This window comes from Acomys minous (genome assembly GCF_964271855.1).
Source record: "Acomys minous genome assembly, chromosome: 7".
Classification (NCBI taxonomy): domain Eukaryota; kingdom Metazoa; phylum Chordata; class Mammalia; order Rodentia; family Muridae; genus Acomys; species Acomys minous.
The window spans coordinates 106,835,302-106,850,513 of NC_140488.1; the positions used below are offsets into that span (position 1 = coordinate 106,835,302).

General features: G+C 42.7%; 1 protein-coding gene across 6 annotated transcripts in view; it reads left to right on the top strand.

Moving 5' to 3' along the window:
* SHROOM4 (shroom family member 4) overlaps window positions 1–15,212 on the top strand; it is a 204,178-nt gene that overhangs the window by 155,847 nt on the left and 33,119 nt on the right. For all 6 annotated transcript variants that reach the window (XM_084790227.1, XM_084790228.1, XM_084790232.1 and 3 more), the window contains 2 exons: window positions 858–3,354; window positions 9,094–9,155. In XM_084790227.1, coding sequence (XP_084646353.1) covers window positions 858–3,354; window positions 9,094–9,155 — 2,559 coding nt within the window. The remainder of the gene's footprint in view (window positions 1–857; window positions 3,355–9,093; window positions 9,156–15,212) is intronic.

Below are 15,212 nucleotides of genomic sequence, written 5' to 3' on the forward strand. Positions count from 1 at the left end.
GCTTCTTTAGCAGCTTGTTCAAATAGTTGGCTTTACTTCGTGAGTTAGAAAGTAAAGAAAGCAATCGCATTTGGGCTTCAAATGGACGGTTGTAAAGGGCCTCAGTGAATAGTCAGAATGTCTGTTACCAAGAAAAGTTGTAGGCCCTGGGCACATAGCCCAGCAACAGAGCCTTTGGCTGACATGTTCCAGGCCCTCAGTCCTACCACCATCACGACAAATAAAGTGGTGTGCAGTTTCCAGGATAAAGAAACAGTTAAACTCCGACGCTGACTGTGCTACTAGTTAAGAGTTTGTTTATTCATTTGTTGAAATGTCTTTTCCCTCTGTGGAGCTTGGTTCGTTGAGGTTTGCCAAAGCGTGGTGAGGCCCAGTGGCCCGCGTGATGGCAAGCCCTCCCTGTGACTGTCATGCTACTCAGATGTGAGAATCACGAGGTTATGAAGTGGAATGGCTGAAGCTGAGTCAGTCCTGTGGGACTCCTCTCGAACTCTGCTGTTCTGGGGCTGTCTCTCCTGCCAGCAACCCATACACTCACTCGACAGGGGCTACTCAAAAGCAACTCCAAACTTGCTGTTAGCAGTGATGCAGTGCATCATTTCCACGGGGTTTCCCCGTTCTTGGGGATGTTTGTTCATTCTTCCGCTATATGAAGTTCTGTCTGTCGTTCTGTCTTGTTCCTGTGGTGTCCCTCCCTGTGTCAGTCTCATTGCTTCATTGCCCTTTCTTTCCCTTGTGCCTCTGTAGTATGGGTGGGTGGCTCTGACTTGACCTGTCCCTTTCCATGGAAGACTGGCCAAAGTAGGAAAGGTGTCGGGTTGCTTGGCTAACTAACACATGGACCCTGTGTCTTACAGTGACGTGTCTGCACAGTGGTGTCCCCTGTCACGGCATTGCAGCACTGAGAAAAGCAGCTCTATTGGCAGCATGGAAAGCCTGGAACAGCCAGGCCAAGCTAACTACGAGGGCCACCTCTTGCCAATTGACCAGAATATGTACCCCAGCCAGCGTGACTCAGCCTATAGCTCCTTCTCAGCCAGCTCAAATGCTTCTGACTGTGCCCTTTCCCTTAAACCAGAGGAAGCACCCTCCACAGACTGTGCCATGTCAGGCCTAGGGCCAACTAAAGTCACTGATGACCAATCTAATGTATCTGAGACCTCAGGAAGTAGCCACAGTACCAGTGGAGGTCATGTAACCTCTGCATCATCCTGCCCAGAAGAGGGCCACCACTCAGGACCTGCCACGGTGGCCCAGGGTCCACCAGAGCCTCCAGTGAGGCGAGACAGCCTTCAGGCCTCTAGGGCCCAACTTCTCAATGGAGAGCAGTGCCTTGTGTCTGAACCTATAGACTCCTTACAGCAGGAGAACCCAGACGTAGAGACGGTGCTCCCCCCAAAGAACCCTAATGAGTTCTTCTGCCTTAGTGGGCAAGACCAAATGACAGATGAAGACCACCAGAGCTGTGAGCTCAGCAAGCCTTCTGAATCCAGCCAGGATGACTCTGAGCATCTACTGATAGAGGGCTCCTCCAAAGCTTTTGGTTCCCCAAAAGCTCACGATAAAGGTTCCAGCAGAGAGTTTAGCCTGCTTAAGGAGGCTTCAGCCAATTTGGCTAACACGTTGTCCTTTGGTGCCGTTCCACACCTCCGAGGAAACGCAGAGCATCGGCATAGTGCTCCTGAGCAGCTGCTGGCATCCCACTTGCAGCAGGTGCGTCTTGATTCCAGAGGCAGCAAGGGGATGGAGGATGGACACCAGTGGACTGTGTCCCCTTTGCACAACAACCCTAAGGGGAAGAAGAGTCCAGGTCTCCCCCCAGGAAGCAGCCAGGACCAACCCAACAAAGAAAGGAAGGCGAGGCCCACAGATGAGAAGCTGATGGGTTCTGTACAGCAGAGTCCAAGTGGTTCCCCCCTTGAAGAGGTTGATGGACACCCATCAGAACTGTCTTACCTAGACCCAAACCGAGCAAGCAGAGCGAGCAGTGACTTGACTAGCCAGCAGCCCTCTGCCACTTGCTCCCCTGTGCAACAAACCAGAGAGTTCTTTTCAACCCCTAAAGTAGCGGGTACAACAGAAACAACTGAAGAAGGTGACAATGAGCCGAAGGAGTGTGGCCAATTAGGTGGCAGAAGAAGTGGAAGCTCCCGGGGCCGCTCTATCCAAAACCGGCGGAAGAGTGAGAGATTTGCTACCAATCTCCGTAATGAAATTCAGAGGAGGAAAGCCCAGCTTCAGAAAAGTAAGGGCCCATTGTCACAATTGTGTGACACTAAGGAACCAGTGCAAGAAATCCAAGAGCCTCTAGAAAGCCCACCGCTCTCTGCTTCGAACTCGCCTCCTCCGTCTTCATATAAGAAAGCCCCTATCCCTGCAAAGAAGCCCGTCAACAGAAGCATGATTCTCAGGGCAAGATCTTCAGAATGCCTCAGCCAAGTACCAGAGAGCTCCAAAGCTAGACTTGCTTTAGAGGAAAGAACAAGCCCTGGCCAGAGGTCTGGCCAGCCTTCTGCGGGCCCAAACACCTGGTGGAAGGCATCGGACTCACCCTCCTTAAACACGGAGAAAGCAAATGCTCACCACGGGGTCTGCGGAGGTCACTGGAGATGGTCTCCAGAGCATAACCCACAGCGACATGTGGCCCTCTCCACAGAAGGTCCTTCCAACCCAGATGACAACAAAGAATTGAAGACATCTACTGCTCAAGCTGAGGAGGAAGCTGTCCTCTTGCCATTTGCGGACCGAAGAAAGTTCTTTGAAGAGAGCAGCAAATCTCTGTCTACATCTCATTTGCCAGGCTTAGCTACTCATGGCAACAAGACTTTTACCCAGAGACCAAAACCTATAGACCACAACTTCCAGTCAGTGAGCTATCGGGAGCTAAGACGCCATCCCCCAGACCAATCATATCACTCCACAGAACAACAGTGCCATCCCCCAGACCAATCATATCACTCCACAGAACAACAGTGCCATGCTGCAGACCAATCATATCATTCGCCACATCAGTCAGAAACTCCCACTTACCCAGAATGTTTTGCCACCAAAGGCCTGGAAAATTCCCTGTGCTGTAAGGCACTGCACTGTGGGGATTTTGATCACCACAGGACCTGTTCTTGTCCCTGCAATGCTCAGGGCCCTGTAATGCATGATCCTCACATGTATTGCTCTGGAGAAATCTGCCCTGCCTTGCTAAAGAGAAACTTGTTGCCAAACTGCCACAACTATAGGTGCCACCACCACCAGTGCATCCGGCATACAGCCTGCTACCATAGTCCTCAGCATGGTGCCCTCGAGGACAGCAGCGTGGCACCTGGCAATGCTTGGAAATCCAGAAAGGCAGCAATACAGGTGAGGCCTTGGTTCTTGGGTAAGTGAAATTCATTGTTCCATAATCTAATTGCAGTTACTTACAATGACATAGCCCCTTCTCTGCACTCAGCCACGAAGATTTCTGTATACCTGTGCAACTTTAGAGGTTGGGGAAAGCAACTTTTGCTCCTTAAAACTAACAGAACTGGAATTTGTCCTAACTGTAAAAGTAGTATCCGGGTGACCGTAAGCAAACCAAGAATCCATTATAATTTGAAGCTGCACCATCTTTAAAGGGAAAACTTATGTCCACCTTATAAAACAGCTAGTACTAATGAACTTAAAAGATAGGATCCACATACGAGATAAAATATGTACCATTTGTCTTCCCAAGTCTGGCTTATTTTGCTTAACGTAATTTTTTTAAAATTCTTCTGCAAATGTTATGATTATTCTTTTCTTTGTGACTGAATAAAATTAAATTATGCATAGTATCCAGAGGGCTCTAAGTCCTATGACAGATATACATGCATACTCACAGTTATAGCCACAATACCTACGGTAGCTGGGAAATGGAACTGGCAGAGATGCCTATCCACAGATGAATGGATAACGTGGCTCTCCTGTTGGAAAAAAGGTGGAGAGCAGGGTTTGCCAATATGTATTCACATAGAAGTTGAGGGGAACAAGACACAGAAGCACATTAAATAGCTTGACATGGATTATATTTACATGAACATATTCACCAACAGCCAGTAAATTTACAGTAATACTTGTACATGTCATAAAAACAAAGTTTGCCTAAAACATTATAAGCAAATGATCAACTTTAACTTGGATGCTGAAGTATTCTTGATGTATACTGATGTACATAATTTAATATTTCCCACCTATAAATCCTAAACATATTTTGGTTTACATATGCCTAATATGCCAATAGGTTTTGAAGCTTATGGTAAGCAATATTGCTTTCTGAATATTAAAAAAAACTTTATTACTTCTACATATAAATACAGTTGAACTTTGTATATTGATTCCACATCCTATAGCCTTGCTGAATTCACTGATGAATTCTAGTCACTCTTTGGTAGGTTAGAGAAGAGTTTGCACATAGGCAGTCACTTCGTCTTGGAATAGAAGGAATTCTGTACCTTCTTCACATTCTTTATGCTCTTTGCTGGGGAAAGGAGCCTAACTGCCTTGCCTGAGATCCCCAATACAATGTTCAGAATGCATGCGGAGAGCAATATTGTTGGCTATTTACAGTGCTTCCCTAGGAAGTTCAGTGGCTATAGGCTTACAGTAATTGTTGTTCTGTAGTTGCCCTTTATTGGGTTGCAAAATGTTCTTTTAATTTTAGGTTAAGAAAGGCATTTTTGAAAAATAAATGGATTTGGGTTCTTTCACATGTTTCTTCCTGCATCTATGGAGATGACCATACAATCTTTTGTTTTGTTTGTTTTTTTGGTGTGGTTTGTTTTTTTTGTTTTGTTTTTGTTTTTTTTTTTTGTTTTTTTTTTTGGGTTTTTTTTTTTTTTTTTTGGTTTTTTGAGACATGGTTTCTCTCTGTGGCCTTGGCTGTCCTAGACTCACTTTGTAGACCAGGCTGACCTCAAACTCACAGAGATCCACCTGCCTCTGCTTCCCTAGTGCTGGGATTAAAGGCGTGCACCACCACACCCGCCTGACCATACAGTCTTAATTTTTGTCTGAATTTATAGAGTGAGCTATATTGATTGGATTTTGAATAAGTATCCATGTAGTATTTCCAGGATAAACCCCAATTGGTCATAATTTACTAAGTTTTTTATGCTCTGAGATCTGATTTATTAACATTTTCTTAAGGCCCTTTGCATCTACAACCATTAGCTATCTTAGTCTATATTATAAAATTATTGTGGACTCTAACTGGGCAATGCTAACGAAGTGAGATGGAGGCACTCCCTTCTCTTCTATTTTCCAGGAACAAGTTATATAGCATTGGTGTTATTTCTTTCTTAAGCATGTGGTAAAGTTTATCATTGAAATCACTTGGGCCTGAATTTTTTTGTGTGAGAATGTTTGAAACTGCACATTAATTTTCCCAATAGTCACAGATCTACTGAGATTATCTGTTTCTTCTTGGGTGAGCTTTTGGTAACTGATAGCCTTTAAGGAATTCCTCTATTTCATTTACGTTCTAACATTTATGCAGATCAAATTGCTGGAACCTACTTTGAAGTGCACCTAAGAATTTAAGATGCCAGAGTCGGTCCCCGCTCTCCACATAACTGTGGAGAATGTCCTAGCCATTGGCTAGATCAGAGTAGGGGTTCAATGTTTACTACTTGTATTGTCCTTGGTTAGTGCAATAGTTTGAGCAGACCCCCCTGAGCCCCATATTTGACCACCTCCCTGAGCTGGGGAGGCCTGATGGCACTCAAAGAAAGAATAAGCAGGCTACCAAGATGAGACTTGATAGCCTATGACCATATAGTGAGGGAAGAGGTGCCCCTCAATCTTAGACCTAGGGGATGGGAATAGGGTGAAAGCGAAAGGAAGGGAAGAATGAGAGTATACAAATGATGGGATAACAATTGAGTTGTAATCTGGATAAATTGATTAAAATTTTAAAAAAGAATTACAATGCACTGGTTGATGAATAAAGGAGTAAAGAGGCACATGATAAGGTGAATGCAGCAAAAATGTTAATTGTAGCATCTAGACAGGAGGCATGGATGCTCACTGTGAACTGCATTCATCTTTTTGGTATGTTTGAAAATACTCACAATGCTGGAAAAAGAGAAAAGGAGATATAGATAATGGCCCGAAAGGCTTTGAAGCTGAAACGAGACTTAACTGGGTTTAAATTCCTTCCCCAGAATTTATACTGCCTAATCTTTCCCATCTAAAAAAAATGGAGGTAATAACAGCACCTGCTTCATAAGTGGGATTATATGGCGAGCATGTGCAAAGCCTCTAGAACAGTGACCGCCAGACAGTAAGCATCTTATAAGAAAGCTATTTTAAGATGAAGGGAAAAGTTGGCTTAGCTTGAGAAGTCTTGCCTGAAAGAAGTATTCATAAGCAAGTAATAAGGGAAAGGAGGTCGAAGGTGAAGGAAAGATGGCAACAGGGGTGTCCTCTCAGGAACACTACCTCTGAAAGTTTAGTTGGCAGGGAACGGCAGCTGGCTGTAGCAGTATAGACAAGTTATGCCTATGCCATACCTCTCCTTTGGTACTTGGAGGAAGGGACACATTGGGTTCCTAATGTCTGTTAGACTGACTAAAGCATATCTGCTTAGAGACTAGGCTTTCATGCATGTGGATGGCTGTGTTGTAGGAATGTGCCGTCCCTACCCTTGTCACCTGAACCCTACAGTCTTGACCCTGTGAGCCATACAGCATGGGTTCTAGCTCTGCCAGTTAAAGTAGTTGCTCTGGTGAGAGCCTGCTCTTTCACCCATGGAGAAGGTGGAGGCGCTAACGAGCTCTGGCCCTGTGGTGGCCAGAGAAGTGAAACCAGCATATACCTGCAGCACACATATTTTATGCCAGTTAGTTTTACATACATAGCAGATGATTTCACTTACCACTTAACCCGAGACAGCTGAGGAAACCGAGTCTCAGAGATCACACATCTCACAAGGTGCAGAGCTAGGATTTGAACAACCGGAAAATAGCATATATGGCTGTCCAGTGGATTCTAGATACTTTAAATGGATCAAAACATTGAGTCTTCTAATAATCAAGAAATCATGAATTTGCTACCAAATAGCAAGTACCATGTGTTTGTGGTATAATATATACAAGCACTAATATATATATACATATCTATATGTATATATATTGTAATATATGTAACATGTAGTATCAATTTATATATGCACTTATCTGTATATACATAACATGTGTGCTATGTATATATTGTACATATGTGTGTCATGTATAACATATGTGAGTGTGTATAACATACCATATAACTAACTTAAGGGCCATCCACTTGGTGAAGGGCAGATGTGGAATCCCAAGCTCTGCTTCTGGCTTCAGAGACTGTGTAGTGGAGTGTGTGCTGCCTGCCTCTCCATAAGTAGATTTCCAAGCCTGGGCCCTCTCTTAGGGAGCTCCTAGCAGTATCACCTTCACCAAGGCAGCAAGTTCTCCTGTGATCCTCAGCTGCCGCCACCTGTTGTGGTTATTGCTTCTTTGTTTCAAATTGCACAGGCCGGTTACAGGAAACTAAGCAGCTCAGGCATAAAGAGTCAAAGTAACACTGAGAATCCGGGAAGGTCGCTGGGAGAATCCGGGAAGGTCGCTGGGAGAATCCGGGAAGGTCGGTGGGAGCAGGCTTTAGCTCTTTCAGCCACTGCTATTTTCTAAGCACTTCCCCAGGACTAGACAGAACATGGACAGGAAATCCTGGCACTCACTGTGGCCGAACAAGTTACAGTGCTTTGTGGCCAGTGACACCTCACAAATGTGTGAAGGCAGACAGAACCTCAAGTAGAAATTGTGAGAATTGCTCAGCTGTTCCCCCAGAGACCCTTCTCTGATTTTTGTGAACCAGGAAATAAACCTCACCTCCTTTGTTCTAACATCCAGCATGAAGCTTTCTTTGAGGCTGAGTCTGTTGTTCGGGCTGGTCTTGTGCACTCAAGTGATCTTCCTGCCACAGACTCCCAAGGGCTGTGACCACAGCGCCTTCTGTATTCCGTGGACTGTGCAAGGCACGCCACACATCTGATTTGATCCTTACTGACAATCCTTATTTGCCAAATAGCAAGCTCACGTTGGAAGTGGTGACAGAATGTCCCTCTCACAGCACAGATAATAAATGTCTTAGCCAGGATAACTGACACCAAAGACATATATTCATTCTGCTTTGCCGGGTATTTGTCCCCAAAAGAGAGGCCTGCTGGGGATAAGGCGATAAACCTCGGAAAGAACTAATAATAGCAGTATTAGAGCAAACTGAATTTAGAAGATCAGCGCGGCTTAGGAAAAATGCCTTCTCTTGGGTTAAGCTCTGAGTGGCCAGGCAGAGGGTTCTAAATGTAAAAGCAGGAAGAAGCTGAAAAACAAACACACCTTCAGATTCAGGCTCTAGTGAGAAGAGAGGGCAAGTTTTATAAATGACATGTGTGGCTGAGCAATTCAGGAAATTCCGTCCGAGGTAGACAGTCTTCTATAACACATGGACCAGGATACTCCATACTTGATCTCCAGGAGAAGAGCTCATGTCAGCCCTTGTCTGAAGATGTGTGCAGAGGAGTAAGGGCAATTGCAGGATGAGGGTAGCTGCCATCTCAGCTCTACCTTTGCCCACCCTGGGAAAGGGTTTCTGCAACAGGATTTCCTGATTCAAAACTCCCTCCGAGGTCAGTGCTTCTGAGAAGATGCCCTTCTGTATTGGAAGAAGCAGGCGAGATGAACAGGTCCATCCAGCAGGACAAACAAAAAGACCTCCATCCCTCAGTGCAAGCAAGAGCCACAGCAAATAGCAAGCATGCTAAACTGGTCTTCGGTGGGGTTTGAGAGGGGAGTGGAGCAAGAGGAAAATTCAACATTCTTAGCCCACGCTGTCCGGGTCCCTGAGTGCTTTCTGGGTTATCTGCATGAGTGCAATAGCTCAGCAGGCCTCCCAAAAGAAAGGTGCCCTTCCAAGTGTACATTTCTGTAGCCTGTCTGGGAGAGTCCACGCTACCAACCGAGGAACCTGGCCAGGTTGCTATTTTTGAAACTACCTAACCACCTGGCTGTTCAAAGTTCCCTAATTTAACTGAATTCTCCTTTGCAGGAATTTCCTGTGGACAAGTGGAAGCCAATAACAGGAAACAGGAAAGCTACTCATTCAGGGAGGTAAGTGACCACTCGGGGATTTGGAGATGACTTAGTGCCTCTGAGGCTTCTTTAGAAATTGGAATGGCTTTTGGTTTGCTTGAGTTTCTTTGACAAAACTGGTATGCTTTTCACACCAAGGACATGTTGCCATAGATAGACTCTAATGTGCCTCCTATATCTCCATTAATTTTAATTACAATGTATTTATGTCATTTTGCCCTTCCCTTTCTCACCTCCAGCTTCCGGCTCCATGTCTTCTCTCTCCACCCCCTTCCATGCCTCCCCTTAATTCTCTCTCACATTTATGACCTCTTTTTCTTTATTAGTGTCACAGTACATGTATGCACAAGTGTATAAATGCAACCTGATGAGTCCATTTAGATTTGCTTGCATGTATATGATTTTAAGTATGACATGACCACTTGGTATTAGATAACCAATTAGGGGTTATTTATTCTCCCTGGGGGAACACTAATCGGAAGCTTCTTTGATGAGAGATATAAGCTATGGTTTGCTACGGTCGTAACCAACAGTTGTTTCATTGGACTTAAGGCCCACTCAACAACAGGAAAATCCTAATTTGTACCAGAAACCTAGCCAACTACCCAGGGATACTGAGTTTGTCTTAGAGGAAGACCTACTCCTTAGAGAAAGCTAAAAACTACTGCTTAAAGGAAAAGCCAGTTTGTCTGACTGGCATAATTCCTAACTGCATTCTAAATGCTTGCCTCTGTATTTGATAGTATAGTTGGCAATTAGCTTGATTTTTCTTTGATTCCAAAGTCTAGGAAATGTACCCATTTTCCCCTGCAATGAGAAAAACCATGATGCCCAATATCAAACATCTTTGCCTATCATTCACCAGGATGAATCACTGTATATTCAAAATGGCATTTATGTTCCACAGTAGTCCTTTTGTTGCCTATTTGATAGATAAGATCCAGGAAAGTTGTATAACTTAACCGAGGTCACACATACCAAATGGTAGTGTTAGACTTCAGATAGTCTGACCCCAAAGTGCCTGCACTCTCCCCCCCCCCCCATTTCACCTGCTTCCATTGGGATCCATAAAGGACAGCCTGTAAAAGATTCCTCAACATAGTATTTTAGGAGTCCAATTCCTTAGGTAGTTTCTGCAGGATTTAGTGGCTAGTCTTCTTATCACACCACCACCACAAACTCTAGACTGGTTTATTCTATATCCTTAGGAGTATTATCTTAATCTAGTGGCACTGTCAAGTTTCATACATTATACAATTGAGATGTAATATGAATAAATTAATAAAATATATTTAAAAATAATAAAATAAAAAAACAAAAAAATACAAAACAAAAAAAAAATAGATTGAAACACTTAAAAGAAGATAAGATTCCTTGGGCATAGTCTTATTCTATGTACTTAATATAGAGAGGTCTTTCAAGTGGTATGTATCATCTGTAGGCCAAAAGAAGGAATAGAATTTATTCACCACTACATAGGTGAAAAGACACAAAAACAAGAATACTAACTAAAATTTTCCTGTTTTTTTCTTTCTTTTTATATGCTTCAACACTGGAGAAAAAATCCATGGTCCCGTGTATACTAGGCAAATGCTTCACCATGAAGCAGCACCTCAAGGCAGTAAATAGCTCAGTTATATACTGTGGACACCACTGAATGCACTTTATAAGTCTTTATTTATCACTGTGAGATCATAGAGTGGGTACAATCAGTATAGGTACAACTTCTTCTACATTTAATGCAGAAAAGCAATTGAGGCACTCACAAATGCATTCATTTGCCTAAAGCGCCTCAGCTGGTAAATAAATTCTCAAGTAGTCTCACTTCAGAAACAGTATTGTACATCTTTTTGTAAAAAAAAAAATGGGTTTCGAGACAAGGTTTCTCTGTGTAGCCTTGGCTGTCCTAGACTCACTTTGTTGACCAGGTTGGCCTTGCTCGCATTCACAGCGCTCTGCCTGCCTCTGCCTCCCCAGTGCTGGGATTACAGGCATGCGCCACCGAGCCTGTCTAGTATTGTACATCTTACCAGACTCCAAAATGCTTCTACTCACTTGCCAGTGAAATAAGAGAGCCTTACTAAAACCTTACCACGTGTACTGCCTTTTGCTTAGCAAGGTGGTGGATACTAGTGGCAGAGCAACAAAAAGCAGTGTCTGCCCACAGCTTGAGCAGAAAAGAGTAGCCCATGCCAAGTGCAGCAGCAGTAATAACTCACTATTATCTGCAAAACAGCCTATGTGCTAGGAGTTGAGTTGCACAACTTATGGCAGAACTTCCTCACAATTCCAGCAGGTCAGTATTGGATCTCAGTGTTGAGTATGCAAGAGAAACATCTGGAGAGTTGGTTGAAACAAGAGAACCAGTTGGACACCCCCCCAGAAATATCTCATTTCCTAGGTGTGAAGTAGGGCTCCAAATCAGCATTGCTAATTGGCTCCTGGGGTAATGCTGGCACAGGTAGTCCTGGGACCCCCACATTGAGAACTGCTAATTCAAAGAAAGGATTTGAGGTTCCGAGAGGGCAAGTTATCCAGTCAAGTTCTCAAAGCTGTTCAGGGCATCAGCTCAGCTCTCAAGCAAGCTTTCCCTTGCAAACATTTCCAGAAGGACACTGACCTTAAGCAAGAAACAGCAGGTCCCAGTACATGATAAGTATTTATTGTGTTTTGTGTCAGTTCATGAGAGGATAAGAAAAGGGAAGACGAGCCGGGCGTGGTGGCACATGCCTCTAATCCCAGCACTTAGCACTTAGGAGGCAGAGGCAGGTGGATCTTTGTGAGTCTGAGACCAGCCTGGTCTACACAGAGAAACCCTGTCTCGAAGGAAAAGAAAAAGAAAAGAAAACTGAAGACTGAAAGTGGTAGGAGAGGCAACTAAGCAGGTGTCTTGGGGGAATCTACCATACTATTAAAATGACGACCTTGGAGTTGAAACCCATGTTCCTGTGATTCTTCCTCCTTTTCCTTTCTTATCTCTGTCACTGTCTTCATGTCTTCTTGTTTGCAAGATATAGTAAAAGCAACAACACCAAAGCTTTCTGCGAATCACATGAGGAAATATAGAGGAAGCCCTGCCAAAGAAGACTTAGCGCTGTAAATGTTTATTGTGTGGCTGAGATGGGGGAAAGGCGGAGTGCACTCAACAAGAAGAGCAGAGCTATATAAGTAATGAAGCTGTAGGCCAGGATAGGTAGGCCTGGAGAACTAGATAGGATGACTGCCCCAAGAGCAAATCTGGCTCACTCATCCCCCATGTACTGAGTTCCCACTAGACAGCAACTCGGAGCTCTGATGTAGTGTGTGTGGGGTGGTGACAACAGACAGCAGTAATGAGCTGGACATTTCAGAGAGCTACAAAGGAGTGTTGAACATTTACCATAAAGAAAGTATAAATAGAGGCAGGTGGATCTCTGTGAGTTCGAGGCCAGCCTGGTCTAAAAAGCGAGTCCAGAACAGCTAAGGCTACATAGAGAAACACTGTCTAGAGAAAACCAAAACCAAAACCAAAACCAAAAAAAAAAAAAAAAGAGAGAGAGAGAGAGATACATACATACATATATATATGAGAAATGAGGAGAGGGAGAGATACCCTGATTTAATCACTATTCATTGTATACATATATCAAGCAATATCTGATACCCCACTAATATGTACAACTTTAGACTTATATGTATCGATTAGAAATAAATTCAAAGGGGGTAATGAAAGAGGAGGGTGGGACTCGAAAAATGACTAAAATTCCTTATATAAACACACGAAACTTTCAAACAAAAATGAATTCAAATTAAAAATTATAGACAATCAGGTAAGTGACATTTTAGGTGACTTGGCAGCATTTGCAAACTAGATGAGCTGGAGGGTAACCAAGTGGGGCAGTCATCCAGGAATGAAAATGTGTGTTACGGACTAGGGAGGTGCATATGGAGGTGCACTCAAAGTACACAGCAAAAGACAGAAATGTGTGTGATGCTTTGGGAGGAAAAAATTGTTTATTATGGAAATAGTACTACAGAAAACTAAACACAAGAAAACGTAGCCTTGTTTATACTACCTTTTTATGTTTAATACATAATAAGAAAATAAGATACCAAGACAACAGATATTATATTATGTGAGGTTTATTAAGTGAGCATGAGGGAAAAGGAAAGGGGGAGGAGTACCTCAGAGAGAGAGAGAGGGACAGAGACTGAAGAAGAGAGGGAGGGAGTTAGAGAGGGAGGGCCGAGGTAGGACTATCCTTTTATTTAGTGGGCAGAGCCACGCCCCCAAGGCAGGTGGGGCAATGACATCACAGGTAAGCAGACTGAAGCAGAATCCTAACAACCTTAATACTCCAAATTTTCTGTTGGCTTTTTCTATAGATGTGGAGATTATCTCTGCCATGTTTATAATAACTATGCAAATGAACTTTTGTATCCTGATACACTAAGCATTATTTGATAAATAATTTTCATTCAGGCTTCCTCAATAATTATAATTTTAATGGCTATAGAATATTTCATCTCCTTACTGTATACTAATTTGCTTAATCATTCCTAAATTGTTGAATAATCAGATTGTTTTCAAGGTCTTATTATTAGAAAATAATTATCTAGAACACTTCAAATAGCTATAGATTTTTTTTTCTCATTTTGGATTATCTCATTAAAACAATTATTAAAGAATCTACTATCTGGAATTTGGATTACTAGTTCACAGTATATGAACATTCTTACAACCCTTCACAGATATAATAAATGACTTCCCTCAGGAGGCATTTTGCATTACCATCTGCAATACACTAGAACAGTTCTTTACACCAAAAATTGCCGTGATTGAAACTTTTTCTAACGCAATAGTTATACCTGCTACCATCTTCATTTGCTGCCCTTGATCATTCTAATTTGAACATTTTTTATGTGTTCATGTTATTCGCTTACAACTACAAGACATCTTTTGGAGGGCATGTAGAGATAGCTGGTTCAAGAGCTTCAGAACAAAGGAGATAATTAAAACTAGCTGTGTCCTGGTGACCTGAGAAGTTACTGACATAGATGGGACAGTCTAGAAAGGGAGGAGGTTTAGAGGAGAAGATGGTAGCCTAGAACAACTGGGACGTGTTAGAGAGGAAGGGGATGAGATCTATAAGCAGATTCTTTAGTGGATGCTTGCCAAGCATCCAGCTTGGGGGAGAAGAGAAGGAGGAGGAGACAGAGACAGAGACAGTAAAGGATGAAGTGGCTAAAATGGTAGAAAGAACAATCTGTCAATGCACTGCCATCGTGAAGACAGCATTAATGGCAAAGTATTGGGTAGAGAGAATAGACAGCATGACTGCTTGTAAAGGAGCTGTACAAATAAGGAATGAAGACAGCTTTAATCCATATGAATTTGCTTATTCCAAGTGTACAGTTTGAGTGTGTTTACTAGATGATGTGTGATCAGTACCCCAACTCAGTTTGAGAATGTTTCCGCTATCCTGCAATGATCTCTCATGTCCATTTGTAGCAGTCACTTGCCATTGCCGTTTCCAACCTCAAGCAATTGCTGATTTCTTTCTTTTGCCTTCATAGATTTGCTCTTTCCTGTTTATCTCATTCAGGTGGAATCACATAAAAGAAGTGCTTTTGTGTCTCGTGGCTTTTAATTAGGATGATATTGGAGCCATTCATCCCCATGGTAGCATATTTGAACACTCCATTCTTCTTTATTGCCAAATAGCATGATTAAATCACACACATTATATTTTCTTTACCCAACTAGTCGACATTTCACATCGGTGCCACTTTCTGTTACAAATATATGATCTTCTAGGTCGATATGTTTTTATTTTTCCTTAGTATATACCTAGAAGTAAGATTTCTGTTCCATATAGTAACACTATATTAAACTTTTTGAAGAATTGTCTGTCTTCCAAAATGGCTGAACCATTTTACATTTCTACCAACAATGTGGGAGAAGGCCACTTCTTTTCACTAGTTTCTAGTTGTTGTTGTTGTTGTTGTTGTTGTTGTTGTTATTATTATTATTATTATTATTATTATTATTATTATTGTGTGTTAAGATGTTTAGAAATATTTTAAAAGAAACTG